This window comes from Coregonus lavaretus (genome assembly GCF_964263955.1).
Source record: "Coregonus lavaretus genome assembly, contig: HAP1_SCAFFOLD_1418, whole genome shotgun sequence".
NCBI classification, from domain to species: Eukaryota; Metazoa; Chordata; class Actinopteri; order Salmoniformes; family Salmonidae; genus Coregonus; species Coregonus lavaretus.
This window is the reverse complement of record NW_028157680.1, coordinates 20459-37995: the sequence shown is the minus strand read 5'-3', so window position 1 is coordinate 37995 and position 17537 is coordinate 20459. Positions and strand designations below refer to the sequence as shown.

Here is a 17537-nt window from a genome sequence, read left to right as displayed (position 1 = left end):
GATGTTGGTAGGATCACAAGACCAATCCAACTCCTGTACAGTTCATTCCCTCTATAGAAGAAGAATTAAAGGAATCAACAAGTTGCATTTTCCCTGTTTAGGTACAAATTACACACCAGAGATGGAGAGAGGGCAATTTCCTAAATATATTCCATATTGTTGGACTTTTTTTTCTTTAGCAGTGTTATCAAAATATTTTGACCCTGTTTGTTATTCTTATGAAGGAAAGATGATCGTTACACCCATGAAGGAGCGACCACATTTTCTGTTTGAATAAAAAAACAAAATGAAGTTTAGTTTTCTGTAATTGTTCCAATTGTCCTTTTATTATGTTTATTCACACAACTACACCTTATTGTTTATTGAATGGGTGAATCTGTTGATAAGAAAAGTGAAGTAAAAGTTATCAGTGCATCATTTTCAAAGTGACATGACAAGAAGAGCGATATATTGTCATCAAGGATACATTTGTGACATTAGGTTTTTGTTCATGATATTGTTGTACAAGTGATCATGTTTTGAGATACAAAAAATGAGTAAAGAAGAATATAAAGATGTACTACGAATGATCCTGCAAAAGGAAATTAAATTGTATTTCCATGAAATAAAAAATGTCTAACTGAAAATGTACTAAGAATCATGTATGACCGTGTACATTGTAACTTGAAAATTCTGTAAATGCGTTTGAATATCGCCACAGCGTATCCAATATGTTTCAGAAGTCAATTGGCGCTGGCGGAAGTCTCGTTTCCTCTGCGCTGATTGGTTAGATTCGTGTCGTCTCCTTTCCGGTTGGTTATGACGTTGCTAGTTTTGAAATTTCAGCGGGGCACCGTTTGTGTTGTTACTGGTGTTTTGAATTTGAAGCAGAGCGTTAGAACGCTTCGTGGCTTGCTATAACGTTTAAACTAGCTACTGATTTTCTAGTGAACTATTTCGTCCGAACTTAAGCCATGTCTTTTTCAAGAGCTCCAGTGAAACGATTTAATGAAAATATCGGTAAGTTAAAGCCTTAATAATGATTTAGCTGAGCAAACCTAGCCAACTAACGTTGCTTTCTTTGGCCTAGCTAGCTGCTTTAATTAAGTAACTAACAGTAGCCAGCTAATCTAACGTTAATCTAGCTAATGTAGCTATCCAACAATGTTTTGTAAAACATTGTTTACTAACTAGCTAACGTAAACATAGTTTTGGTTTGGTAACTAGTTAGTGCAGGAATGCTTAACGTTACTCCAATCCACCAAGCAAAGGGCAAACAAGTCCACGTCGGTTACGGTAGCTGACGTTACATGCCATGACATGTTAGCTAACGTTAATTAGATACATTTACATTTTAGTCATTTAGCAGACGCTCTTATCCAGAGCGACTTACAGTTAGTGAGTGCATACATTTTATTTTATTTTATTTTTCATACTGGCCCCCCATGTGAATCGAACCCACAACCCTGGCGTTGCAAACGCCATGCTCTACCAATACGCGGGGCCTATGATAGTCAGGCCAATGCGTTTACACAGGCAGCCCAATTCTGATATTTTTTTCTCACTAATTGGTATTTTGACACTAATTTAACAAATTATGAGAATTTGGCTGCCTGTGTAAACGCAGCCTAATTATTGTTTTCATGTTTTGTCCAGGCTGCGCCCCAGCACCGGGCACCTACGAGCTGAAACCAGGAGAGGTGAAGGGACCTGCCTCTTTCCACCGGTCAGAGCGCTTCAAACTGCTCAAGGCCAGTGGTGGTGAGTTTAACTGTCAAACAACTGAAGCGTTTCTCAATTTTTTTTTAATCATACTTTTGACAGTAGATCTATATTTAAACATCTATGATTTAGACTGTCACTCATAAGAAGTACAGCCTAGATGTTTTTACTTTCCACACCATTGTAATTTCACCATCCCCCTTTCCTCTCCATTCAGCTCCCTGCATCCCACCACCATCTCCTTCTAAAGATGTGCCCATGTCGCCTGTGCGTAGGACCATGTCTGTGGATGGCCTGGTAAGTTGGTGTTCACATAATCAACACATTGTCCCTGGTTGGCACAGCTACATCATCAAGATAACTGTGTCAGATTTTAGTTTACTCTAGGAACCAAATGGAAACAATCATAATGAAACAGGGAGGGACCTACCTGCATTTGTCCAATAGAAACTCTCGTTTTCCTTGCAAAACTTTTTTTTTCCGTTTAGGGTAAACAGTTTCTGTTGCAAAATGTTTTGCAAGGAATCAGACTAATGGTTACACACCTTGTGCTTTAAAGGGATAGTTCAGGATTTTGTCAATGAAGCCCTTTATCTACTTTCCCAGAGTCAGATAACATCATGGATACCATTTGTACGTCTCTGTGTCCAGTATGTATGAAGGAAGTCCATGCTAACTAGTGTTGGCGCAATGACTGGAAGTATACAGGAACACCTAGCATGCTAGCTGTTCCCATAGACTTCCAGTCATTGCGCTAATGCTAGTTAGCAATAGGACTAATGCTAGTTGGTAGATTCCTTCAAACTGAATGCAAAGACATAAAAATGGTATCCATGAATTCATCTGACTCTGGGGAAGTAGATGAAGGGTTTCATTGCCAAAATCCTGATCTAACTCTTGAACCCTAATGTAATGGCCCTCCTCTGCGATTCATTCTTCCATTCCTCCTTCACCCAGGTTGATGGGTCGATGTCAAAGAAAGACAAGAGTGGCCTATCGATGCAGATGAAACAGCAGAAACTCCTGGAGAAAGAGGTAGCCTAGTTATACAGACTTGTTTGAAGAGAAAATATATATATAGATATTGTCTTGTCTGTCCCAATAGCATACATTGTCAGTGTTACCAGTTGAATGAAAATTAAAGTGACGAGATGTATTATTTTATTTTTTTTGTTGTCATTTAGCAGACGCTCTTATCCAGAGCGACTTACAGGAGCAATTAGGGTTAAGTGCCTTGCTCAAGGGCACATCGACAGATTTTTCACCTAGTCGGCTCTGGGATTAGAACCAGCAACCTTTCGGTTACTGGCACAACGCTCTTACCCACTAAGCTACCTGCCGCCCTCCATTTATCATGGATGTGGACACACGTTTTTCAGTTATCACAGCAGCTGTGACCTACCTTACTGCATGCCTTATTTTTTTCCTTCATCCTTCAATCTAATGCACTGATCCATCCCGTCTCCTCCCTCCCTCCTGTAGATCCGCTCCCTGGTGCAGCAGCGCGGGGAGCAGGACAGGCGCCTGGTAACCCTTGAGGAGGAGCTGAGGAAGGTGGAGGCAAAGCTGTTGTCTGCGGTCCGGGAGAAGACTGGTCTGGCAGCTAACGTCACCACCCTGGAGAGACAGCTGGCTGAGCTCAAGAAGACCAACGAGTTCCTCAAGAACAAGGTAATGTGGTGTTCGATGGTAGAATCAAGAGTTGGTATTCTCAAATCAATGGGTTGCTTTCCTGACACATTTGGCCTAGTTCTGGAATAAAAAGCTATTTCAATGGAGAATCTCCATTTAAGAATGCTTTTTAGTCTTGAACGAGGATGAATCTGTGCTTGGAAAACAGGCCCAATAGTCTTAAAGCAAAAGTCTAACTGCAGGGTTAAAAAGGTATAAACTGGTTGTTGGTTATCTGGGTTAGTTGACAAAACAATACTACTATTGGGTACTACCCCCCCAACTTGTCCAATAAGAAATGTTGACATGTAAGTGTCTGACTGTGTTGTCGTTGTGTTCCACCAGGTTTCTGCAGACACCACTAAGAAGAGGATCCAGTCTCTGTCTATGGAGCTGATGGAGGCCAGAAACAAATTGGACGTCAATGACAAGGTACGACGCGTTCAGGCAGTACCCAAAGTTTTCGAATATTCAGATTGAAATATGCTGTGTAGAACAGATTAATATGTAGAATAAGTTACCACGTTGGTTCTATTCATCACATTTCTATCTGCAAGGTTTGGCTCTATTCGTGGCATTTCTATCTGCAAGGTTTGGCTCTATTCATGGCATTTCTATCTGCATGGTTTGGCTCTATTCATGGCATTTCTATCTGCAAGGTTTAGCTACTGAAAGTGGCCCTGTTCACACACCATTCACTATCCTGTATCTAGTGGTGTTTGCCTTGCACACATCTCTCTCTCTAAATTATTAATGCGTGTGCTGATATTGTGTTTTTGTTCAGGAGCTGAGTTTCCTGCAGGTGTATGGGTGGTTGAGTGACTGACAGTTGTGTTGTCCTATCAGGAGCTGAGTTTCCTCCAGATCACTACAGAGGGCCAGGTGAAGTTGCTGGAGACAGACCTGGAGGCAGCCAGAGCTACACTCACTGCCCTGACTGAGAGGAACAAGGACCTGGGTGAGACCACATGCTTATCAATCAATTAAAGGTTATTTATACAGCACATTTCTGACCCAAAAAATGTAGTTTGAAGTCCTAAACAAATACAATAATAAAGGTGAGAAAGATGAACACATTTTAAAATGAAGAGATGCATTAAAATAGTAAAACAAGACTGGGTGGACTCCTTACCCCTAATACAGTAATAATAATAATAAATAATATGCCATTTAGCAGACGCTTTTATCCAAAGCGACTTACAGTCATGCGTGCATACATTTTTTTGTGTATGGGTGGTCCCGGGGATCGAACCCACTACCTTGGCGTTACAAGCGCCGTGCTCTACCAGCTGAGCTACAGAGTACCTAGCTTAGTTGGACTCCGCCTCCCTGAATTAAACTAAAATCGTTTTTTTAATGCAATTTTTCATTTTCACAGAGGACCTCCACCACGACACAAAAGTCCAGAATGAGGAGCTGGAGAATGAGATGGATACGCTGCAAGGTAAGTTGTGTGTTTGTGTCTCCATTCTCCCATCCTCCTCTGTATAATCCCTCCTTTAGATGGCATCATTCTAACCATGTGCTGTATATCTGTCTCTCAGCTGTGATCCAGGAGCTGAGAGAGGAGATCAATGTTCTTCAGGGTTACCTGGACACAGCCAACGACCACACCCAGGTACTAACATACTGGTCACTGAGGGAAGAAACATGTAAGGAGACACACACACGTCCAGCTACTAACAACATACTGGTCACTGATGGAAGAAACATGTAAGGAGACACACACACGTCCAGCTACTAACAACATACTGGTCACTGGGGGAAGAAACATGTAAGGAGACACACACACGTCCAGCTACTAACAACATACTGGTCACTGAGGGAAGAAACATGTAAGGAGCCACACACACGTCCAGCTACTAACAACATACTGGTCACTGAGGGAAGAAACATGTAAGGAGACACACACACGTCCAGCTACTAACAACATACTGGTCACTGATGGAAGAAACATGTAAGGAGACACACACACGTCCAGCTACTAACAACATACTGGTCACTGAGGGAAGAAACATGTAAGGAGACACACACACGTCCAGCTACTAACAACATACTGGTCACTGAGGGAAGAAACATGTAAGGAGACACACACACGTCCAGCTACTAACAACATACTGGTCACTGAGGGAAGAAACATGTAAGGAGACACACACACGTCCAGCTACTAACAACATACTGGTCACTGAGGGAAGAAACATGTAAGGAGACACACACGTCCAGCTACTAACAACATACTGGTCACTGAGGGAAGAAACATGTAAGGAGACACACACACGTCCAGCTACTAACAACATACTGGTCACTGAGGGAAGAAACATGTAAGGAGACACACACACGTCCAGCTACTAACAACATACTGGTCACTGAGGGAAGAAACATGTAAGGAGACACACACACGTCCAGCTACTAACAACATACTGGTCACTGAGGGAAGAAACATGTAAGGAGACACACACACGTCCAGCTACTAACAACATACTGGTCACTGAGGGAAGAAACATGTAAGGAGAAACTAATTGAATGGTCCATGATCATGCTTACATCGGGTTGTGGAAATGATAATTTAGAGGATGTTATAACATGCTGTTATATCTCCTTAGGATCTGCGTATGAAGCTTCGTGGGAAGACAGATATGATGAACAGCATCTCTGAGTCTCAGCAGGAGAAACTGGGGTGAGCAAATGCACATGTCCTCCCGGAACAACTGCTTTCAGAATCATTGAAATTCAGGGTTTATTTTTCTGTCCTTTTGACCTCTTCCTATATTTCTGTCTATGTTGAAATTGATGACATCAGTTTCCAAATTGTCTTGGTTGACATGCAAAACAAAAACACCTGATCTCACGCCATGTCCTTTTCGCTCAGCCATCTTGAGCAGAAACTTGAGCAGTGTACCGCAGAGCTCCAAAACTCTCAGAACACTCTCCGTCAGAAGGAGGAGGAGTCCGAGAAAGGTCAACAGGACCTGCAGGCTTCCCGGGATGCTTTGCAGGAGACTGAGAAGCTTCTGGAGCGGCGAGAGGCGGAGCTGACGTCTTCCCAGAGGGCATTGGGAGAGATAGAGGTGCAGATGCAGCGGGCCAACCAAGAAGTGTCTGACTCACAGAATGCACTGCAGCAGCAAGAGGCGGAGCTAGTGCGGCTGAGGGAGGTGCTGAGGAGGACAGGGGATGAGCTGGATGAGAGAGTAGCTCACCTGGAAGAGAAGTGCAAGGTCCTGGAGGAGGAGAGAGGTACACAATCCTAGTCTCTAATTATATTACTACCCTAAAGTACTACACTCTTCTTGATGGTTAATTGTAGATCTGAAAGAATGGGTCTAATGGGAACTTATCTTAAGCAAATTAATCAGTAATTTCTTATCTTACCCTTTTCCAGTTTTCCTGAAGGGTCAGGGTTTTGGGGAATTGTCTCTAGGTTGCTGTTATCAGTGTGGGCTCTATACCAAGTGTCTAGGTTGCTGTTATCAGTGTGGGCTCTATACCAAGTGTCTAGGTTGCTGTTATCAGTGTGGGCTCTATACCAAGTGTCTAGGTTGCTGTTATCCGCGTGGGCTCTATTCCAAGTGTCTAGGTTGCTGTTATCAGTGTGGGCTCTATACCAAGTGTCTAGGTTGCTGTTATCCGCGTGGGCTCTATACCAAGTGTCTAGGTTGCTGTTATCAGTGTGGGCTCTATACCAAGTGTCTAGGTTGCTGTTATCAGTGTGGGCTCTATACCAAGTGTCTAGGTTGCTGTTATCAGTGTGGGCTCTATACCAAGTGTCTAGGTTGCTGTTATCAGTGTGGGCTCTATACCAAGTGTCTCTAGGTTGCTGTTATCAGTGTGGGCTCTATACCAAGTGTCTCTAGGTTGCTGTTATCAGTGTGGGCTCTATACCAAGTGTCTAGGTTGCTGTTATCAGTGTGGGCTCTATACCAAGTGTCTCTAGGTTGCTGTTATCAGTGTGGGCTCTATACCAAGTGTCTCTAGGTTGCTGTTATCAGTGTGGGCTCTATACCAAGTGTCTCTAGGTTGCTGTTATCAGTGTGGGCTCTATACCAAGTGTCTCTAGGTTGCTGTTATCAGTGTGGGCTATATACCAAGTGTCTAGGTTGCTGTTATCTGTGTGGGCTCTATACCAAGTGTCTAGGTTGCTGTTATCAGTGTGGGCTATATACCAAGTGTCTAGGTTGCTGTTATCAGTGTGGGCTCTATACCAAGTGTCTGTGTGTATCTGTCTTTAGATAGGAGCCAGGAGGAGGGCCAGGGGAGAGTGGAGGAGCTGAAGGCAGAGCTGAGCCTCCTGCAGGAGAACAGGAGGAGTGAGAAGGAGGTGCAGGAGCAACTAGAGCAGACACACATCTCCCTGGCTGAGGAGCTGAAGAAGGAAAAGGTTAGTGATGTTGGGGATGACTTGGGTCCAATATGGCAACCATTAAAACCCTACATCTGACTGGTTCTGTCTCTCCTCCTCTCGTTCTCCCCAGGAGCATGCAGCCTCCCTGGCCTCGGTGCTGGAAAGGGAGAGGGAAGAGACAGAGGAGGAGAGGAAACAGTTGGAGGATGAGTTGGAGGAGGCTCTAGGGGAGCTGTCGGTTCTGGAGTTGCAGGAAGAGAGGAGGGAGGAGGAGGAGAAGAGGAGAGAGGAGGCCCTACAGCGTCTCCAGCAGGAGAAGACTGAGATGGAGAGAGAGCTGACTGAGACCAGAGCACTGCTAGACAGGTGAGAGTCTGGAGGTGTAGAGCTGAACTGAAAACATGAATGAAACACACTCTGTCAGCTTTGTTTTTAACATCCTTTGTAATAAAGTATTTCAAATAAGAGAAGTTGGTTGGCTGGAGTTGCCGTGGAGTTGAGCTACAGGTTTAGCTGCAGTTGGACTGAACTGAATCGATGACTTTACATCCCAAATAGCTACTCATTATGCAGTGCTTGACCGAAAGCCCCCCCCCCCCAAAAAAAGGTCCACGACCCCATTTTTGCAGCATTGTATGATGCAAGGACCCACTTTGCAAAATAAAATCCATTGTTATCATTATTATTACCATAGAAAATCTGACAAATGTAGGTTTCAATCTGTCTATTGGCTTCTTTGCATATTCAAACCTGTCTCAAAATACAACACTGCCCCTTTAAGGCTCTCCTGGAGGATGGTTGGCCACCCTTCATAGCCTATTACAACCAAATACTTTTTTTCTTTATAAACTAATTGGCTCATTCAATTAATCAGGGATCAAAATGCTAAGGTAGGCTATTTCTAAACAAGGTAACTAAGATATGCTTGTCTACTGTATCACTGATCAGAAACATTTAGCTTGCTAATGTAGGTTAAATCAAGGCTATTAACTAGTCACTCATATGCAACTCCAAAAGCCCACGGAGGTTGGGAAATATGAACCCGAGACTCGCATGCTTTTGAAAATATAAATTGCTATTCTTTTCTATGCATGTCATGATGAAGATGGTCCCAATGTAACACCCTACACCTGCCCCCTACTAGGCATAGAATTTACGCCTAGGTGTCCTCATAGAAGGGCTTACGACCAACTATTGCAACCGGCCCCGTGATTTGAAAAAGACAGCGTGTGCCTGTCAATGCAATGCAATACAATTCTACTCTGACTCGGTCTACAGAAATTGGGAGAACAGTGCTTAAAACATTGCATCCAGACGACAATCTGATCCCATTTCTGATCAGAGTAAATGTTTGATATTGTTATTATATATTTTTTTACTTAAATCTATAGTCTGCTTGCCGGAAATGTTTTATGTACTTGTCCCGGGCAAGAGGACAAGTGTTAATGTCAAGCCCTGTTATGTGATCAAGATGAGGGATTCTGCACCTCACCTTTGCTCAAACTGTACCTTTCAACTGTGTGTGTTGTATCTCCTTCCAGGAGGAGCAGTGATGTGGAGGAGGTGCACTCTGCTGCCTTGAGGAGGCTGCAGGAGGAACACACCACCTCCCTCAGCAAAATAGGAGACATGGCCACTGAACTGGAGAGGTAAGGAGTTGACCCTGCCCTCTCGTCCAATACGAATGTGCTTAAAGGGACAGTTTCACTCTTTCACTCTCCTTTCACAAGGAAAAAAACAGTTTCACTCTTGTTTCACTAAAGTTAACTTTTGACAGATTAAAACATCTGAAACTGCATTTTAAGTAAACTGTCCCTTTAACTTTGGGTTAAAGTATTAGCAGTCATGGCTCTGTAAAAGCTAATTTATGGTCAATCCAGGATCTGCAGTGTCAGTACAGCATTTATGGACCGTTCAGGGCATTCATACTTCTTGCGCTTTGCTTAGCAGAACTGTTGTGAATGAAGTTGAAGTGAGTTTATACAGGACATACTGCCCCCACCTGCCGTCAATGCAGAGATATACGGAGCCCTCCGCATTGTTACAAAATTTGGGAGATGCATGGCATCGCCGTACGGAGCTTGATTTGGCCTCCGTAGGGTCCGCAATTGTCACACCCTCCATACAGAGCCTCCGCACCGCATTCCCGGATCAGGCATAAATTGTCTTTAAGACTTAAATTTGTATTTTGTTCCACCAGCACCAGACAGGCCCTGAAGGGAGCAGAGGAGAGGGGTATAAAGCTGGAGGAGGAGGTGGAGAGGGTGACTAAGCAGATGAAAGAGGAGGTGAAGAGAGTGAATCAACATAAGGAGGAGGAGGTGAAGAAAGTGAGGGAGGAGATGGAGGAGGAGCAGGAGAAACATCTAGCTGACCAGCAGGCTCAGGAGAAAGCCAGAGAGGAGTATGCAAGGTGAGCTCATCATAAGGCTTCTTCTCAATATCTGGTGATTGAATGTGCAGTCTCTCTGACACTCTCCCTTCTCTCTCTCTCTTCCCCCCCATCTCTAGAATGCTGTTGGAGGTACAGACTCGTCTAGCTCAGAGAGATGAGGAGATGAAGAGGGCTGAGGAGGAGGTGCAGCGACAGCTGCAGGAGGAGAGGATGGAGAAAGAGGAGGTACAAAGGCTACTGGAGCAGGAGAAAGGAGAGAGGGAGGCGCAGAGGAGAGACTTGAAGCAATGGATGTCAGAGGAGGTGGGGAGGCTAGAGAGACGGGTGGAGGTGGTAGAGGAGGAGAAGCTAGCTCTTCAGTGCTTGGTAGGGGAGGTGGAGAAGGAGAAACTGAGCCTTCACAACCAGTTGGAGAAGATGGAGGACCAGGTAAAGAAAAATCTGCCCTGTCTAGAGAACCAAATGGAGGTAGAGAAAGAGAGGGATGATCTGAAAACAGTAGTGGAGATGTTTGAAATAGACAAACGGGGCCTTCAGGACCAGGTAGAACTAATACACAACCGTCTGGAGAAGGCCGAAGAACAGAGAGCGAGTCTCCAGAGCCAGGTAGAACTGATGGAAGAGAAGGTTTCTCTTCAGAGCCAGGTGGACCCAGTTGTCCAGGAGAAGGTTTCTCTCCAGAGCCAGGTGGATGTTGTGGTCCAGGAGAAGGTGACTCTCCAGTGGGAGATGGAGGAACAGAGAAGAGACTTCCAGAGACAGCTGGTGGAGACTCAGGACAAGAGGTGAGGAGGACCAGGAATCACTGACTAGGCTGTGAAAGTCAGGGCCTGTATTCGGGCCCAGATCATCTAGTAGAAGACAATGGTATTATAGCAGCAAACGATATGCTCTCAATACACTGTTCTAACTCTGTACTTTCCCCTCTCAGTGATGCAGAGACAGAACACTGGAGGAGACAGTACCAGGAGCTCTACACTAAGGTCAAGCCCTTCCAGGTCAGTCACAGCACAGGCAAGGGGTCGCCACTGCTGCATTATGGGAAATGTAGATCCTTTGAGTGTTTTTATGTTTTCTTCTTCTGTGTTGCTGCCAACGTTTATGTATATTCACCCATATAAGTAGTATGAGTAGAAGGGGTCCACCCACCATTGACTTAAACAAGGGAGAGCCCATTCTACTGTTTCAAATTCTATGTTCCTCCGGTTGGTTTGGCCCTGCAGGAGCAGTTGAATGGGTTTGCTGCGGAGCGGGATGCACTACTGAACGAGAACGGGGCGAACCAGGAGGAGCTGACCCGGCTAGCGGACGCCTACGCTCGTCTGCTGGGCCACCAGAACCAGAAACAGAAGATCAGACATGTGGTGAAGCTCAAAGATGAGAACGTCTCCCTCAAACAGGTCAGATACCTCCCTCTAGTTTGTGCATTTAAATACTGTATAAGCATGGGCTATATTGATTGGAGTAAACAAAATATGATTATAGCAACACATACACTTTAGTTACCACCAAATTGTGGAGTAGGAGTTTAACCATTTTATTGTTTTCATATATCCACTTCTTTTAAATCCATGAAATGGGTGTTGGTTAAAGCTTTTTGGGTATACTGCAGTAAGACATGATTGTAAACTGTGTGTGTGTGTGTAGGAGCTGTCTAAGCTGCGTGCCCAGGTGTCCCGTCAGAAGAAGGGAGGCCAGCCCCAACGCAGGGTTGACCACAGCAAAGCCTTCAACCACCAGGACAGCAAGGAGAACCAGCAGCCTGCTGCCACACCTCTCAGACAGGGTGAGTACACACACACCAGCGTTTCTTTAGTGGGTAAATGACAGCTTTTGGCCGATAAAGACATAAAAACTGTCACATAAACATTGTCCGGCAGAAAATATCCTAATGAAAATAAATATCCTTTATCAATCACATTGGCTGCATGGCGGTTGGTTCAGGTTGTCTTTCAATGGCATAACCTCTCTACTCTGCCTGACTGTCTTGAGCTTGTGCTCCCATAGTGAACTTGCAACAACAACTTGGCCCGACCTGTGACAGACACAGCTGTTTTTTGCGCAATGGAGAAGTGTTCATGTATTTTATGATTGCTTTTTCTTGATTAATCTCCTGAAGAACTGACAGAAATGTCCACTAATGCCTGTTTTGAATAGGGTATAGCTAGCTTAAAAATGTTAAACATTTTAAATCAAGATAGCTAGCTACAGATGTAGGGTCTTCATTTGAGCTAGGTTGCTATAGCGGGAAAATAATCCTGCATCAACAGGAAATGTGAATTATTATGTGGATTTATAATTAATGGACATTTTTGTTGGGGCTGATAGATTTTTCGTAAGGGAAATTGCAAACTTCAGAAGCCTTTTTAAACCTAAAATATACCCCTCATCGGAGGACCAAATAAAACCGTTGTTTGTTACATATACATACTATATACATTTTATGGACATGGTGCTGTTTTTTTTATATTAGTTACTTACTACGTATGGATACTGTAGATAGAGTATATTTGGCTAAAACTCTGTACCGACATTTGACCGTCACAAATTTTCCCAAAGGAAAATGCTACAACTAACCCTAATCCTGTCTCTTTCAGGAAACCGCTGTTGAAAGTTAGACAATGGACAGAGACACTAGTAGACAGCACCAACTGCCCTGGATGAACAGGACTAATTGTATTGAGTCAAGAGGATGTCATGGTCTTGCGTATATTTATTTCTCATTTTAAACCAGATGTTCTGAAAAGCTACTAGATGGATTTATAATGGGGGGGGTTGTAACCCTGCATATGTTTTAGGAGAGCCATCAGAACCAACGTGTGAATTATGTCAGTTTCAGCATGAAACATGCCCCTTTCTTTTTCTACATAAGCATTCATATTAAGCACAAAATAAATGTTTTGTTTGTTCATAACATACAGTTTTGCATAATGCAAATATGTTTTAGCTCTATACATTTTAACATGTCTTTTTCTTTTTGTCTAATAAACATTTGTGGTCATCTTGTTTCCAGAGGATGGGAATGTAACTTCTCTTTTTGACTGTTTTAACTTTCTTCCAAAATACTGATTCTCTTGTAAATTTAAGCTCCAAATGTTTGCTATTTTCCTTAACACTGAGAGAAGCGGGAGGATTGTTTTAGATAGATGTTTTCAATGAATTTATGTACTAAGTGTGTTATTCGGTAAGGGATCCCAATGGGATCATCCCATACAATCCTATTGAAATGACTTTGTTATGCCTTACCCTTGCCTGCCAGGGGCCTGTTTATTCAGCAAAAAATGGGGGAACACTTTTTTTTTTTATGAAAAAATGTAATGTGTTAAACGTCCCATACTTCTAAACTCATATACTAGTTTGATCGGACACTACTGTGAACCAGCGTACCTGCTCATCAGAGCTGTATATTCTAGGCATTCAGTTACATCTCATTATTTATATTCCCCATGTTTAATGGGGCGCTAACATTGGGTGCTTTTGTAAATTCACACAGGCAGAAACCTCAATGTCCCAATTCTCAAAATATGTCTCTGCTGTTTTGTCTCCTGACATCAACAGCCACACACCTCTGTAGCCAGTAGAGAGCACTCAACTTCAACATTCCAACTCACAGTCTAAGGTTACTGGTCATACACATTTTTATTTTTATTTTTTTTAGGCATCCCCAACATTTTTTTTTATACAAGATTGATATTATGTCCTTTCACTCTTGAGGCTAGTCTGCACTCTGGTCAATCGAGTGTAGAATGAGTAGACTCCAGTCAGTCGCAGTAGCTCTGCAGGTGGCTGAAGCTACATGGCTGATGACAGCACTGTTCCACAATGCCTCTCTTCACCTTCTGGTCTTCATGGTCCTTCCATGGACGTTCCTGCTTCACCCTCCAACCCTGTCTGCTCCTCTTAGACAGGAACCCTTTGATGTAGAGGGAGAGAAATGGAGGGATGCAGAAAGCGAGAGTTCCCAAAAGCTGTGAAGTAAAGCATATCAGCAAACTCCTTCACAGACGCAAGATACAATTTAGACTGTTGGCTGTTTAACAGAGACTTAATGGGCGTGTTATCGGAGCTTCACAATCCATTTTAGTCTTGTTTAAGGCTCGCCACATCCTTCAGAGGAGAGATCTGACAGACGTAGCACAGCTTCCTACCTCTGAAGTAAAGTTAACTTCAGACACTTCAATGGGATGCTTGAGCAGCACGGTTTTAACTGAGGTGTTAGATCCACTTAGATCATGTTCTGGGAGCAAATATAATAAGGAATCTGGAGAATTCACAAGGAAGGCGGTAGTTAGGAACGGTCTCGACAAAAGATCAATAGGGACAGCTACAGTATGTGACAAACTTCAAGAGAAGGTACACCCTCTTCAACATACCCTCTTCACAGATGAAAGAATAGAATCTGAAGTCAAATGTCTACTGTTTGCTGATGATCTGGTGCTTCTGTCACCAACTACGGAGGGCCTACCTAGATCTTCTGAACAGATTCTATCAGACCTGGGCCCTGACAGTAAATATCAGTAAGACAAAAATAATGGTGTTCCAAAAAGGTCCAGTTGCCAGGACCACAATTACAAATTCCATCTAGACACCGTTAACCTAGAGCACACAAACTATACCTACCTCGGTCTAAACATCAGTGCCACAGGTAACTTCCACAAAGCTGTAAACAATCTGAGAGACAAGGCAACAAGGGCCTTTACACCATCAAAAGGAACATAACATTTGACATCCCAATTAGGATCTGGCTAAAAAATACTTGAATCAGTTATTGAATCCATTGCCCTTTATGTTTGTGAGGTCTGGGGTCCACTCACCAACAATAATTCACAAAATGGGACAAACACCAAATTGAGACTGCATGCAGAATACTGCAAAAACATTCCCAGTGTACAACATAAAACGCCAAATAATGCATGCAGAGCAGAATTAGGCCGATACCCGCTAATGATCAAAATCCAGAAAAGAGCCGTTCAATTCTACAACCACCTAAAAGGAAGCAATTCCCAAACCTTCCATAACAAAGCCATCACCTATAGAGAGATGAACCTGGAGAATAGTCCCCTAAGCAAGCTGGTCCTGGGGCTCTGTTCACAGACTCCACAGAGCCCCAGGACAGCAACACAATTAGACCTAACCAAAATGAGAAAATATGTATATATTTACTTGACACATTGGAAATAATTTACCAGAAAACTAAGCAAACTGGAATGCTATTTGGCCCTAAACAGAGTACACAGTGGCAGAATACCTGACCACTGTGACTGACTCAAAATTAAGGAAAGCTTTGACTATGTACAGACTCAGTGAGCATAGCCTTGCTATTGAGGTAGGCAGACCTGGCTCTCAAGAGAAGACAGGCTATGTGCACACTTCCCACAAAATGAGGTGGAAACTGACTGAGCTGCACTTCCTAACCTGCCAAATGTATAACCATATTAGAGACACATATTTCCCTCAGTTTACATATCTATTGAGTGAAATACCACAGTGTGCCATCACAACAGGAAGTTTTGTGACCTGTTGCCACAAGAAAAGGGCAACCAGTGAAGAACAAACACCATTGTAAATACAACCCATATTAATATTTTTATTTTCCCTTTTGAACTTCAACTATTTGCACATCATTATAACACTGTACATAGCCATAATATGACATTTGAAATGTCTATTCCTTTGAAACCTGTGGGTAATATATATATATTTTTAACTAGGCAAGTCACTTAAGAACAAATTCTTAATTATAATTACGGCCTACCCCGGCCAAACCCGGGCGACGCTGGGCCAATTGTGCGCCACCCTATGGGACGCCCAATCACGGCCGGTCGTGATACAGCCTGGAATTGAACCAGGGTCTGTAGTGACGCCTTTAGCACTGAGATGCAGTGCCTTAGACCGCTGAACCACTCAGGAGTAATGATTACTGTTCATTATTTATTTTTTTATTTCACTTTTGTTTCTTATCTATTTCACTTGCTTTGGCAATGTAAACATATCTTTCCCATGCCAATAAAGCCAATTGAATTGAATTTAATATAGGGAGGGGAGGGGGACTGCAGGACTATAGACTTGTTAAAGGTTACAGGAAAGCATGCTAGCAGATATCCATAGACTTCCAGTCATTGCGCTAACACTAGTTAGCATTGGCTCACGAAACTAACTAACTTCCTTCATAATGTACACAGAGACATGAATGGTATCCACTAGTTCATCTGACTCTGGGGAAGTAGGTAAAGGGCCTCATTGCAAAAATCCAGAAATATCCCTTTAACAATATACCCTCTCTTTCAAAATGTGTCGGCTTATAATAAAATAGCATCATGTATTTAAAATATATTGAATATAGTGCCTCCACCCTTCAAATCACCCGTTCTCAGTCTCACCTATGAGGTGTTGCAGGAGTAGGTCTCTGGGGGATCTGTGGGGGATATAGAAGAACCCTTGTTCCCCACAGACCAGGTAGAGGGCATCCACCAGGTGAGAGCCACACAGGTGCTGGGCGCTGGGGGCTGAGCAGACCCCGGGGGATGACAGGACCAGCAGTAACAGAACAGACAGTGCCCATAGTACCACAGCCATATAAGATCTGGAGGGAGAGACAGATCATTGTACCACAGCGATATACGATCTGGAGGGAGAGACAGATCATAGTACCACAGCCTTATAAGATCTGGAGGGAGAGACAGATCATAGTACCACAGCCATATAAGATCTGGAGGGAGAGACAGATCATAGTACCACAGCCATATAAGATCTGGAGGGAGAGACAGATCATAGTACCACAGCCATATAAGATCTGGAGGGAGAGACAGATCATAGTACCACAGCCATATAAGATCTGGAGGGAGAGAGAGGCCATAGTACCACAGACAGAACAATAGAAAGAGAGCTAGTTGAGAGAACATGGCGAAAGAGAGAGGAAGTCTATGCCCAAATCACAGGGACAGGCAGGGTGTGCATGGTTTTGTTCCAGCCCAAGCACCAACACGCCTGATTCAACTAATCAACTCATCATCTAGCCCTACCTTGTTTTCTGGATTATCTCTTGGATTAGGATCAGTATACACTGTATAAATACTCTGTGACAGACAGACAGACAGACAGACAGACAGACAGACAGACAGTGAAACGTAAGGACACCGTAGGTAAAGGTAAATTATGAACCAGGGTTGGGGTCAATTCCATTTCAATTCATCAATTCAGAAAGTAAACCAAAATTAAATTCCAAATTATAATTATTTCATTGAAAAGCATTGAAGAGAATTTGAATTTGAATTTCAGTATACTTCCTGAATTGACTGGAATTAAAAGAGTAATTGAACCCAACCCTGTTATGAATCCACTTACCTGTGGTGGAGCTAGGTCTCAGTACAGAGAAACAGACAGCCAGGTGAGGGGAGAAGAGCAGGCGTTGACGAGGCAGCCAGGTAA

At 43.3% G+C, this 17537-nt stretch overlaps 2 protein-coding genes across 2 annotated transcripts; one reads left to right on the top strand and one right to left on the bottom strand.

Moving 5' to 3' along the window:
- The first annotated feature begins 846 nt into the window (after positions 1-846).
- Positions 847-13135, top strand: LOC311125082 (uncharacterized protein). Its single transcript, XM_084199158.1, has 20 exons — positions 847-999; positions 1636-1740; positions 1919-1998; positions 2659-2736; positions 3184-3372; positions 3718-3804; positions 4219-4330; positions 4751-4816; positions 4917-4990; positions 5976-6049; positions 6242-6609; positions 7602-7750; positions 7845-8080; positions 9256-9363; positions 9915-10127; positions 10226-10894; positions 11041-11107; positions 11333-11509; positions 11757-11895; positions 12707-13135. Exons 1-20 carry the CDS (start codon positions 954-956, stop codon positions 12718-12720), a joined length of 3051 nt encoding a protein of 1016 aa, XP_084055284.1. The 5' UTR covers positions 847-953; the 3' UTR covers positions 12721-13135.
- A 735-nt stretch (positions 13136-13870) lies between these two features.
- LOC311125085 (insulin-like) lies at positions 13871-16685 on the bottom strand (the record flags this gene model as incomplete). Its single annotated transcript, XM_084199161.1, has 2 exons — positions 13871-14022; positions 16490-16685. 2 exons carry the CDS (start codon positions 16683-16685, stop codon positions 13871-13873), a joined length of 348 nt encoding a protein of 115 aa, XP_084055287.1.
- Between the last annotated feature and the right edge of the window lie 852 nt (positions 16686-17537).